This window comes from Corvus cornix, chromosome 3, assembly GCF_000738735.6.
Source record: "Corvus cornix cornix isolate S_Up_H32 chromosome 3, ASM73873v5, whole genome shotgun sequence".
NCBI classification, from domain to species: domain Eukaryota; kingdom Metazoa; phylum Chordata; class Aves; order Passeriformes; family Corvidae; genus Corvus; species Corvus cornix.
Window position 1 is genome coordinate 29,936,735 of NC_047056.1, and position 12,410 is coordinate 29,949,144.

The 12,410-nt window shown below is 41.3% G+C and overlaps 1 protein-coding gene across 1 annotated transcript in view; it reads left to right on the plus strand.

Annotated features, from left to right (window-relative positions):
* The window catches only part of KCNK5 (potassium two pore domain channel subfamily K member 5), a 35,715-nt gene continuing 23,305 nt past the window's right edge, over positions 1-12,410 (plus strand). Inside the window, exon 1 of the mRNA XM_039569282.1 lies at positions 1-432. Coding sequence (XP_039425216.1) covers positions 247-432 — 186 coding nt within the window. The 5' untranslated portion in view covers positions 1-246. The remainder of the gene's footprint in view (positions 433-12,410) is intronic.

Sequence of the window (12,410 nt, forward strand, 5' to 3'; positions counted from 1 at the left end):
CCGGGGGGAGTGGAGTGGAGCGGAGCAGAGGAGGGAGGAGGAAGAGTGGGAGGGGAGTGTGGAAGACTCTAAGGGAACGCGGCAGAAGCCGGGAGAGGAGGCACGGCGGACGGCCGGGGTAGGCAGAGGTGGTCAGGGAAGGACAGGGCGGCTTTGGGCACCCACGGCCGCAGCGCGGGGCACCCGCCCCGGCTCGCCCGCCTGCCGCGCTCCGCCAGCCCGCCCTCCTTGCCTGCCGCCGGCACCATGGTGGACAGGGGCCCCTTGCTGACCTCGGCCATCATCTTCTACCTGTCCATTGGGGCGGCGATCTTCGAGGTGCTGGAGGAGCCCCACTGGCGCTCGGCTACCGACAACTATAAGCGGCAGAAGACGGAGCTGCTCAAGCAGTTTCCTTGCCTGGGCCAAGAGGGGCTGGACAAGATCCTGCAGGTACAGCGGGCGCCGCCGGGGCGGGGCCGGGGCTGGGGCCGGGGCTGGGGCCGGGGGTTGCCAGCAGCAGCAGCAGGTGCTGCCGGGCGCCCTGGAGCGGAAAACCCCGCGCCCGTGGGCGGGCGGGCTGAGGAACCAGCCGGGACCCGGCACAGCCCGACCGCGTCTGTGCCTTCACAGAGCCCGCTGCCGAAAAACTGTCCCTCGAGCGGGAGCGTAGGGAAACCTCTTAATCGTTCCTAACTACTTAATGACAGAGCCCTTAAATGGGTCCGCGTTGCCTTCTCTTTCCCTCTGAGTGCTAGAGGAGCTGGGGGTTGATTTCAGCGTTAGCTGGCCGGCCCAGAGGTGCCCGCCCGGAGTGTGCTCCCGCCCGCTGCTCGGCGCGGCGCCCTGAATGCGGCTCTTGTTTTAGCGCCCAGGGTGGTTCCTTTTGCCTCAATGGATGTTGTGTTAAGAAGGAGGGAAGGTGAAGCTAAGAGTCTCGATCCTCTTCTGTTTGGTCTGATTTTCTTCCCTTTCTCTTTTTTAATTGTTTTCTTACTAAATGCTGAAGAGGTGCCCTGGGGGTCCCGGAGGTCAGTCGGGGTAACCGGGGGAAAGGGTGCACGGCTCGCACGGAGGGATGCTCGCAACTCTTGCGCTGTTGTACTCTAGGAGACTGACTTCTTTCCAAGCCGTAAGGAGTTGATAATCGTCCTGGTTTGGTCATCTGGCAGAATGCCTCTTCAAAACTAATTATTAATCGATAGCATGTATTAAATCCGAGAGCAGTATAAACTTGGTTAGTGCCTTTTTATGGATCCGTTAAAATGTCGTGGCAAGCAATGGTGAACTATGAAAAACAGGCTGCCCAGATATGTGGGGCTCCAGTGGTGAGAATGTTTATACCGGGTAGATTTTCTGTTCATTATTTCTGTTCATTGGGGTTTTTTAAAAAAAATATTTTATTTTCAAATTCACTAAAAGTCTATTAAAATGCTAAAATACAGAAGAATGGCAAAGTGGCTCATTATTTTTCTTGGTGTAATCGATACTGTGCAAGCTTAGAAGAGTATAGGTTCTTGATCCCAAAAGTTTGTGGTTTAAGTTTCCTCAGTTGGTGGCTGCCTTCTGTCTGCTTCAGATAGCAGAGCTTTCTGGTAGTGTCCTTATTGTTACCATCTTAGTGCCCTGGTGTGTCTTTGTGGTATACAGTGGAACAGGTGGATGGAGGCTTGAAACCATAAAGGAATGTTGGAAAATGAAAGATATGCGATGTGTTTGGAGTATGTTTTTGCTGTCCTGGAGTCTTAACGAAATCTTACTCTAAGTTATATCCCAAGTCTGTTCTGATGTCCTCAAGAAAGAAACCTTGTTTGGATTGGGATGTGCATTAAGCCTGGTGTGCTTAACTTGCTGCAAACATAATGCAGAATCTACATTCTGCCTCAATTTAGGATGTAAATTATGTTGATATGAGGGAATCGTTAGGGGGTTTTGTGTTTGTTTGTTTTCTCCCATGATGCATATCACAATTAATCCTGAAGTGGCAGAAAGTTGCGGGTTTTTTGGTTTGGTTTTTTTTTTTTCTTAAAAAACAAGATGACAGTGAAAATGTGGAGGGCCTTCCCTCTTCAATGCGTGTTAGCCCCTGGTAATAGTCCCATATGTGGTTTGAGTTTTCCCTCTGTACTTCTTCCAGTCATGTCCTACTTTCCATGTCCAGTCTCGATGGTCTGATGATCCCTCATAGATGGTCTGTTGTCGTCCTAAGCTCAAGTTAGCTCAAATGTAAATGCCTTTATTTCACTCTTACTGGTAACTGGAAACTTTACTGCCTGCTTTCTTTTAGACTTGTAGTTTTGTTCCTGTTCTTATTCAACTTCTATGTAAGAAGTGACGGGAAAGAGGGTAGTGTCATTTCTGACAGAGGATGATGGCAGGGTGAAATCTAACCTAGCTGAAGCTAACTGTGATGGGGGAATCATGTAAGGACATCGGGATTCTGTCCTGAGTAAGCTGTAAAGTATATCGGAAATAGTCATTGTAGTTGTCCTTTCTCAGCCACTCAGTGCTGCTTCTGTTGGGTTCTGCCGAATCTTTAAAACATTGCTAGCATCTCTTTCACAAATCTTGATTATCCTCTTCTCTTATTAAACCTCCAGATTTTTTCTCTTGTAATAAATACAGAAGGTTGCTGATTTGAAAATGGGCTTTTAACACGTCCCCACCCATCCTCACCCCCACTTCTGTCTTGTTCCTCTGAGCCTCTTCCTCTAGCTTCTTCCATGGACTCCCTAAACTTGTTCTTGGGATTTTGCATAGTTTAACTCATTTCTCTGCTGTTGTCTCTTTTTAATGGGTGGTTTCATCTTGAAGCCTTTTCTTTCACTCTGTTTTTGGTCCCCACTGACACTCATATGACTTTACAGAGCCATGTTGAGCTTTGCTGTTACTTCTCTGATGTTCTATTTAAGACCCCCATTTAAAACACACCGCATAAAGTTCTTCAGCAAATATCACCAACTGTAGAATTTTAAACGGGTATTAGTAAAATGAAAGGATGCCAAGAAATGTTCAAGTTGAACTAACAATACCAATTTTGTTTCCAGAAGCAGCCTGAAAGGTGACAAGGACTGACTTATTCAGAGACCGGTCTCTCTGCTGCCCTTGTTCCCCACCCAGGTTAGCTTGTGTGTTCCTTTGAGCCTAATGCTAGCTCTAAGTGCAATGGAAACTGTGTGGAATGACTACAAAGCTAGATCTGTAGCGTTGATCTTGAGCACTTAAAAAGACAAGTAGGTTATCAGCACAGATTCTCAGCTCACCTACAGACCAGTATCTCTGTGCCAACAGTTCAACTGATTATTAAGTGAGCTGTATTTGGTCAAGTACTGTCTAAAGTTTATATTCCGTAATAAAAATTTCACAATGCATTACAGTAGAAATACACCACAATAAATGTTTACTGAAATGTGTTTAACACACGTGCAGAAATTTACAAGCTGAGTATTGTCGGATATGCTGAGAAGAAAGCCTTTTCCTTCCATGCTGAGAAATGCCTAAAAATAAACTTGCTTAAAAGCAACTTTTAGGAGTCTCTTGTGTGAAGAATCCATTTGCTTTTGAGTGTTGAGAGCACCGTATTACTTATCACAACTGTAAGAAGTAAAGAAAGTACTTAAACACTTCTTGGAGTAATGTTATGTAGACCCTGATTTTAAAGGTGGCTCACCCTGGGCAGTGTATAGGCTGGTTTCTGCCTGTCCATGTTCTTCTGGGTAGAGCTGATTGCTCAAATGTAAATGTGGCTGAGATGCCACATCATTCACATTATTTAAGCCTCCAAAGACCCTCAGCCACAACTGCGTATTTACACAAGAACTGCGTAATCTCCCATCTCTATGTACGGTTACTTTGCAAGAGAAATGTCTCATACCTCTTTAGACTATATGCAAAAATTAACATTTTTAGCATTAATATACCATATTTATCATCATTGTAGAATCCTAAAAACAGTTTAACAGCTTTGTCTGTTGATAAAAAGTCTATGGCTTGTCATTGCCACTTGTTTCAGTGGCCCTAAATCCTGGGACTCTTTAGGAAGGGCAACAAAGCAGGGATCCATAGTGATGACACCTTTATCTACCCTGCTGCAGGAGGAAGACTGAGCCAAATATAAGGTGATTCAGTCATTTCCCTCTTCTCCAGTTCCTTACTTTTACTCTTTATTGCTCCATCCTGGTTGTGAAACATCAGCTTAATAATAAAGAAGCTATTCATGCAAGGAGGTGCCCTCTTGACCCTCATGTCTATTCACATAAGCAAAGGTTTGCCTACCCTGGGCCATGTCTTATTTACCAGGAAATCTTTTACTGGCCCACCAGAGTCATTGAAAAATGAAATGTTTCCCATTGATAAACATCAAGGCTGGTGAAAAGAAAGGGAAGAATTTGCAGATGAGTGAAAATGGTTACTTTCAAAACAGCAATAAAATGAAAAGAGAAACTGCTGGCTGTGTTTAGGAGAGGCAGACAAACATACTGAGTATGACATCTTTATTTGAAAAGCATGCAAGACTCTAAACAGGTCTAAGACATAACTTTAGAAACCTAAATGTTTAGACTTAAAGCCCAGTGCTGTTAGCAAACATTTTAGAAGACTTTTAGGGATAGCTGCTGGGATATACATGGCACATGGTTTATGCTAAAGGCAATAACAATAAAGTGGATTAATAGTAGTTTCTCCCCTGTTTTTTAAGTGTCTTCTTCACTTTTCACAAGTACAGGTGCATTTGCAGGATTTTGGTTTGTGTTTGAGGATGCTGAAGCTTGCTTTTAGATCTGGATATTCTTGGAATTTGTCTTAAATTGTGAAAATTTAAGAATATTCTCTGATACTGAACATTGTTTCCCACATGACTGTACTTTCAAGGTGCTGCCTCAAGGTTTAAATCTATGTGCAGTACTTTTGAGAGAGTCTGCAAATTAGTTTTCTTGAAAACTTGAACTAGGTTTTCAGTGCTGTTTGTCAGCATTTAACAGAGATGATGGCTTTTGCTTAGGCCTTGTAGAATGATTTGGTTTTCAGTGTAAAGTTAATAGGAGCATCTTTTTCATAATATTTTTCCCTTTTTTGTGCTCTTCAGGAGATGCATAAATGAGATTCTAGACTTACTTGGGTTTGTTTGTTTGCCCTTTACCTTCTTGATCTCTTCCACTGAAGATATTAAAGGTGGGGTGGATAAATAGAGGACAATTAACTATCTAGAATGCCAGTTAACTTGTCCTTTTCAAGCCTAAGCCTTTTCCATAGGCTGAACAAAGTAAAGCTGAGCATCTTTCAGACAAGGACAAGTGACTGCCGATGAAACAAGGTTGTTAACTGTTTATAATATCTTTCATATAAAAACTTGACAGTGTAAATTAAGGCTTATGTTTGTGAAATAGGTATTCCTAGGTTTTTCAAATTTATATCTTTAATTATGAATCCTTTAAGTTCAGCAGGTATGAACTGAGATGAAAATGTAGGACCACTGTCCACAGCTGCCTAAGATGCCTCAGACTGTGAGGTATGGATATTGCCACTGCAACATTAGGAGAAAAGAATTGAGGACAGGCAGCACAGAATCATTCAGGTTGGAAAAGACCTCAGAGATCATAGAGTGTAACCTTTGACCAAACATCAACTTGTCAAGTGGACCCTGGCACTGAGTGCCATGTCCAGTTGTTTCTTGAATGCCTCCAGGGATGGTGACTCCACCACCTTCCTGGGCAGTCCATTCCAATGCTTATCAACCCTTTCTGTGAAGAAATTGCTCCTGATGTCCAGCTGCATTACCCCACAGCTTTTCTCTGTATGTTTCTACACATAAAACCAAATGTAAGCAGACATGCTTTTCTGTTGTGTTTTCTTTTTTTTTTCATTTTCACTGTTTAACCATTAAATTGTTTGAACTTTCTTGGAACATAGTTAAACAAAGCTGATAGTGCATACACTGCAACTCTCTGCTGATGGAGCAATAGCAATCGATCAGAAGCTATAATTTTCCTGCTATGGGCTTTTCCTTTTTCCTGTTATGAACTTAATTCTTGAGTGTTCCTAGTATGCTGTCCTTCTGTTACCTTAGAACTGAATGTTTCTGTTACCTTACATGTTACCTTCTGCTACTAGATGTGTTTTTGGCAAGCTCTGCTCTAGAGACCATTGCATGCAAGTAGTTTTGCAAGTTATCAACAGCTTGTTCTAAAAGATCTTGGAAGCCCTGCTGTGGTTCATACTGTATATGTGGTTTTTGCAAGATACCTTCTGTAGCCAGTGAAGATACAGTGTAATGATGACTTTGTACAGATTTCCTTTTTTAAAACAAATTTTTGGTTTTGCTATTAATACTAATCAAATATAATGAATTGTTTTGCTTTTCTCTGAATGCTGTTGACTTTCAGAACAGTTGTATTCCTTGCTGGTAGTGCAAGTAGATGTCAACATAGGAACATACAACCCAGAAGCAAACTGGATTACAAGTGACAGTCAATAATCTGATCAACTGGGGAGCAAAGGAGAATGCTTTTACACTTTGGTGCTTTGGTTCTGCTGATCACAGTGCCTGTGATTTGCAGAGGTTTTATTTTGTCCTGGCACTTATTTGATTCTATGGAATGAATACATATGAAAGTGTAGTTAAATTTCTTCCTGGAGTAGGATGGAGTAGTACTATGTCTTTGGGCTTTGTTTAGTCCAAAATAAGTTCAGATGACAAACTGAGTCTGCTCTGTAATATGTAGCAGAATGTGGTAACAGGACAAGTGGAAGAGTTGCGCTCTTCAGTTAAATTAAAATGCCAGTGAGGTCACACCTGAAGCACCTGTGGTGCTACAGACATCCTCAGGAGTGCCACACTTTGAGACAGATTGAACCTTTAAAATAAGCATGCAATATGCACTCTGCATTTTGCTAGCTTTCTCTGCTGAGGGGATGCCTTGGGCTTGAAGGGGCTTTGTCTTCCTTTATTTTCTGTCTTGATTCTGTCAGGTCCCTCATCAGCACTGCTGGTTCTAGCATTACTAGGTCTTTTCTTTAAAACACCAGGTTCTTTAGCAGGGAACTTCAGGCTGGCTGTTTGTTTTCTGTGTCCTCCCATCTTACTTTATTATGTCTTTGTGTTAGAGTTTTTAGATTTTACTGTGTTAGTTATGCACTTACCAACACTTGAATTGTAGGCAGGAGAGATTGCTCCTAGGCATTTATTGCCCTAGTAGCTCTATTTACAGTCAAATCAGTAAGGAAGTTACTCTTTTTTTTTTCCTCCATTGTGTTGTGTGAACTGGAGTGGATCAAAGACACTCTTGGGTGCAAAACAGTTTCTGAAATGTTTTAAATCAAACCTCATACACTGATTTTCTTAAGAGAAAGAAATGTGAGCGATAAAAAGGAAGTAGGAAACAAATAATAGGTTGTGTTTCCTTTTCTAACCATGTGTATTGGTAGTGTTTCTTACGATGGACCTATTTTTTTAACTGCTGTTGTGGGATTGATTGCTGCAGATCAGCCAGTCTGTAGGACCATATTTCTGCCTTAATCAAAAGGTAGACACGGACTGTGATTTAGCAAACTGGCAAATACTAAATTAGCTTTGTTCTGTGCCGGCATCTTGCAAATACTCTGTAAGCAGTCTCCAACTGCTGAGAAACAAAACCCAGACCTGTGCGTCGTCTCTTTGAGGTTGCAAGAGGTGCAAAAATGTCCCAGTTGGACCTATCCCAGGTCTCTGAATTCTGATACTTCCTAACAACAGGTGACAGTTAACATTCATTTGGACTGCAAAGTAAGTCATAAGATTGTCAGATAATGGCAGCGAGTGAGTAATAGCTGATGGAACTTGAAGATAATTCTGCAAAGGGTTGTGAAGGTCCTGAGGTAGAAAGCATAGTCAGATATGATACAGTATTTTTGATGGCCTGGCTAAAATATCAAATTATCAGTGATTACTTCTCTGTGTGACTTCCAAATGCTCTTATTGCTGCTCATTGCTACTCCCAACCTACTCCAAAGGAGTAAAAAAGCTTTGGAGGAAAGTTGCTCAAGAGTCACGTTTGGTCCCTTGCTAACAAAACAGCAATTTGTAAGCAGGTTAGTTCTGGCCTATAAGGGAAGTGAGGTTGATGAGTCTCCTCCAGGCACCAAAGAAATGGGGGAGGTGTTTGGAGCCACCCAGCTGAACAAAGAGAAGGGGTCTAATCAAGCTCACTGTGATATTGACTTCTCCCTCAGCCTCTCTTGCATTAGTCTGGCCGGAACGCTTAGCCTAGCACATGCTCAGCTCTTACAGTTGCTGTTAACCAGCTACAGACTGTAGTGCAAATATGTTAAAATCAAGTTAAATAGTTGACCTATGGTAAATTGCCAGTCAAGGCTTAAGGCCTGTCTTAAGTGGTGTGTACGTGACTGCAGAATGACAGAGGGCAATCTATGCTTGCCTTGCTGGCAAAGGGTTTTTGAAGGGCACTGGAGTTTATGCTTCACTCTTTCTTATTTTTATCAGTGCACTCTGAAAGCTTTTCACCTGCGTCACTATCAACTGCCCTTTTAAAATATCACTTACATGTTTCCAACTTTTCTTATGGCTTTTCAGGTGGAAGGCAAGGGAAGGGAGAGAGATTGAAAAATTTTGAAGTTGCTTTTGCCTAGCAGCAGACCCAGTAGTCATCTTTATTGTGCCTCTATTGTATTTGTTACAGTAATACTAGATTTTCAGGTAGTGTCTTAACTGGATTGAGACTATAGGATAACAGTGATTTTCATGAGTTGTTACATAGCCTCTGCAAGGCCCTAAAGCTGTCAACTTGATTAATGAAATGAGAATAGGATGTCTTTATCTTATATTTAGGGGAAGTAAAATGTAGTTCATACTTTGAGAGTGCCTTGGTTTTATTTGCATGTTTTAATAATGCTTGTTCAGCTCTGCTACAATTAGACATTTGGTTATTTGGACAGATGTCCTCACAGCTGGCTGCTTCTTGTCTCCCAGTGGAGAGACACTGCCATAAAGTAGTTCCACACTAGACATTGACTAGGTGCTTTGAGCTGAATTCTGTGCATCTTAGGAAAACTGTCTCACTTATTTGAGGTAACTGCAGCTTTTCTGTGGTTTTGTTGACTCCCTTAGCATCTTGAACGTGAGCAGCTTTTATGCTTGAGGGTTCTCTACTTAGAAATGTGCAAGTACTTCCCCTGTCTCAGCTTCTGAGACGGTAATAGATGCTGCTGGACAGTCATGATGTCAGTTTCAGGAAATCTGGGCTAGGAAGGAAAAGAGTCCAACAGAAGGCAGCAACTATAAGTACTTGTGCCAGCTGATCCCTCTTGCCTTTAATACAGTAGCAAGAAGATGACAAAGTGGTTTGGCTTTAATACATCCTCAGGGATGGGACAGTTGAGAAGTGACAGGGCACAGAGTGTTATTCACCTGCCACACGTCAGTGCTGTACATTGCTCTTTGCCTGCAATTTGTCTCTTGTTAGCCGTTCAGGGGAAACCTGCAGATGTATGGGAAATTTTGTGAATCTGAAAGTGTGTGTGGTTTGGTAGTCTTAAAGTGGGAAGATTTTTCAGTTGACTAAGCTTACTTTTTCGCTTACTTTAAATCCTTTCCACAGGATATATGCAATTTCTAGTTTACGGTTGGGTTTTGACCAGGAACTAGGTGTGGTACAGGACTGAAAAGGTTATTGGAGAATTATTGAAGTAGTATCTGTTCTGCTTTCTGTCAGTTAGTGGTTGGAAGCTTTCTTGGTAAGAAAGCCCCTTCTGTGTACTTACTAGTATAGTGCAGAATATATTAAAATAGCAGAAGATTGTGTTCCAGTGCACGTGTTGCATGTGTGGTTTTTAATGTTATACAATTCCTGAAAAAATGGGGTTTGTATATATGCTGACACAACTGTGTTTAAGAAATACTCTAATGCACAGCCAGCTCTTAGCAGCAAACTGATGTTATTGGCAGTCTAATTCACTCACCCAACAGAAGAAATAACATAGACTAGGCAAACCAAGCGATTACAGGTCTGAGTGTCTAGGTCAGACGTTTCCTAGCATGTTATCTCAGTTACTGATCACACTTCTTTCTAACCTGCTGTGACTGTGCCAGAAGATCTCTGTATTTGAAAACATTTGTTCAGAGCAGCCTCTACTCTTTCCCCAGTCCTCCTCAAAGATCAGTCTTGAGTTAATCTAGTGTTGAAGAGACTTACAGTAAGTTATACAAAAACGTTTTGTTTCAGGTTAAGCCCTGGATAAAGCTAAATACATAATAACAGAAATCTCAAAGCTAAGAGCATTTCTGTAGCAAGTTTTTTCCCCGTGTTAGACCTCTTTACATAAACCCATCACCTTGCTATTCATACAAAGCATCCTGTCCCTGTTGACATTGGAAGCATGCCTTGCCTTGCCTCCTCCTCCTGCTGCCTGATACAGGACTGATACAGGGAGAGAGACTAGTGTGGTTGAGGTTATGTAAAGTTTTTGTTCACCCTGGAGACCTGGTTGTTAGTTTGGCTTAACAAGGTGGCTTAGTGAAGGTGTTACCCTAAAGAGTTAATAGCCAACAGTGTGTCTTTTTCTTGTTCCTGTTTTGTGGTTCAAAAGTCTACCTGATTAAAAATGTTGTTACAAGTAGTACTCTGCTCCACCCAAGTCTGATCACTTTCGGTTTTTTATTTGATGCTGTTGGGACAAGCAAGATTTTTATTCTAGCATGTGTAAGCCCACTGAATTGTCAGACAAGTAAGTTGTTTTACAAGGACCTGCCTTTTTTTTTTTTTTTAATACTAATTTCTCCTTAAGATAGGTTGTTAAATAGGAAGTGGCGTGTGTGATGCTACTAGCACGCTTCAGCAGCAGCTTCTAGCATGTCTTCAGGGAAACAAGACCTTTAAAGTTGTATTGAAATTTGGGGATGAAATACAAAGTGCTTGTGAAACCAAAAGTCTATAACCAAAAGTCTAGTTCCTCCTAGTGCCTAAGAAACAAACTCTGAACAGTTTTTAGAGTGTTCTGAACAAGTGACTTTCTGTAAATTTCTTAATCTGAAGCGTATTTTAATGCATGGCCATAAATGGGGGAGAGTGCAGTATGCAATGTTACTTTGTGCTTCAATTTACTCACTGAGTTGAAAAGCTTATTGGGCCTCTCTGTAAGCAAAGCTGTCAAGCTTGGATCACTTGTGTTTTGACTTGTCCTAATCAACTATTCTTATACACTGTGACCATGGTAGGCTAGGGGGGAGGAGGTGTCAGGAAGCACAATTTTAAACTCAGTTTCCATTTCTGCTTCTCCTATGTAATATCAATATAGTCTGTCCAACCCCTCTCCATCTAGTAAATTAATCTCAATAAACTGTGTTTTTATTGACAAAAGGACTGTTTTGGTTTCATTTAAATCTACTTAAATCAATTGCAACTGAACTGAAATGTATTATTTTGGAAACAGACTGCTGCATGGGTTACCATCTGCTTATGCAATCGGTACCAGCTCTGTTGCAAGAGGCTCATGCAAACACTGTCTGGTTCTAACCCTGCCTAACATAGCTGGTGTGAGGGCTTGATTAAACTCTTGACTCTTCTGCTTCCACTTTCTTATCTCTGAAATGGGGACAACAGCATTTTCCAAAGCCCTTCTAAAGGGGAGTTGGCTACATTAGTCACCATGTATGTATTCAGATAGGAAGGAAGCTTAATCTGCTATTATAGATTATTCCAATGTCTTAATTTCAGCTGATGCAACATAAAAATTGTTGAAATACTTTTTATTTTTTCTTTTCCCTGTCCATGGCAAAGTTTGTTATAAGCATATTGGAACAGAAGCCCACAAAATTAAGCTGTAATAATGAAAGTTATGACATAGTCTGATAGGTTTTATTTCAGTATGAGAATGATTGTGGGCCAATGGAAAGTAGGGACACTCAGCATCTGCAGAACAGCTGCAGTTCTCATGCAGCAATAACCTTTAGCTAATTTGTCTTCAAAACATGTCTATGTGGAACTTGGGAAAGTGAAAAGGAAGCTTTTCTATTATTGCATTAATCACAAGAGCAAGGGAATGCTGGTAAAGCACTGAATATGCTTTTCATCAAAATAGTTTATTAAGTAGTTCATAAAACTGGAATCTAGTCCTGAAATTAATAGGGGGAAAATCCATATAAACTGTTAAATTCTCTAGTCATGGTCTGTCAAAAAAGGCAGATGCCTCTTCAAAACAGTTGGTATTTACATCCATTACACATAAATAGAAAGGAGAAATAAAATTAGGCAACATTAGTTCGCTGAAGGGTAGGATCTGCAAGTATCACAAATAGGGAAGCTTCAGTATTCAATTCTGCAATGACAAAATAGTTCCAGTTAACTTATTTGCTGAATTAAGAGTTTCACTTATTATTTAACTCTGCAGAAAGTCATAAAAAGGAAATAACCTTGTTGATCTCTTTCCATTAATACCCTTCA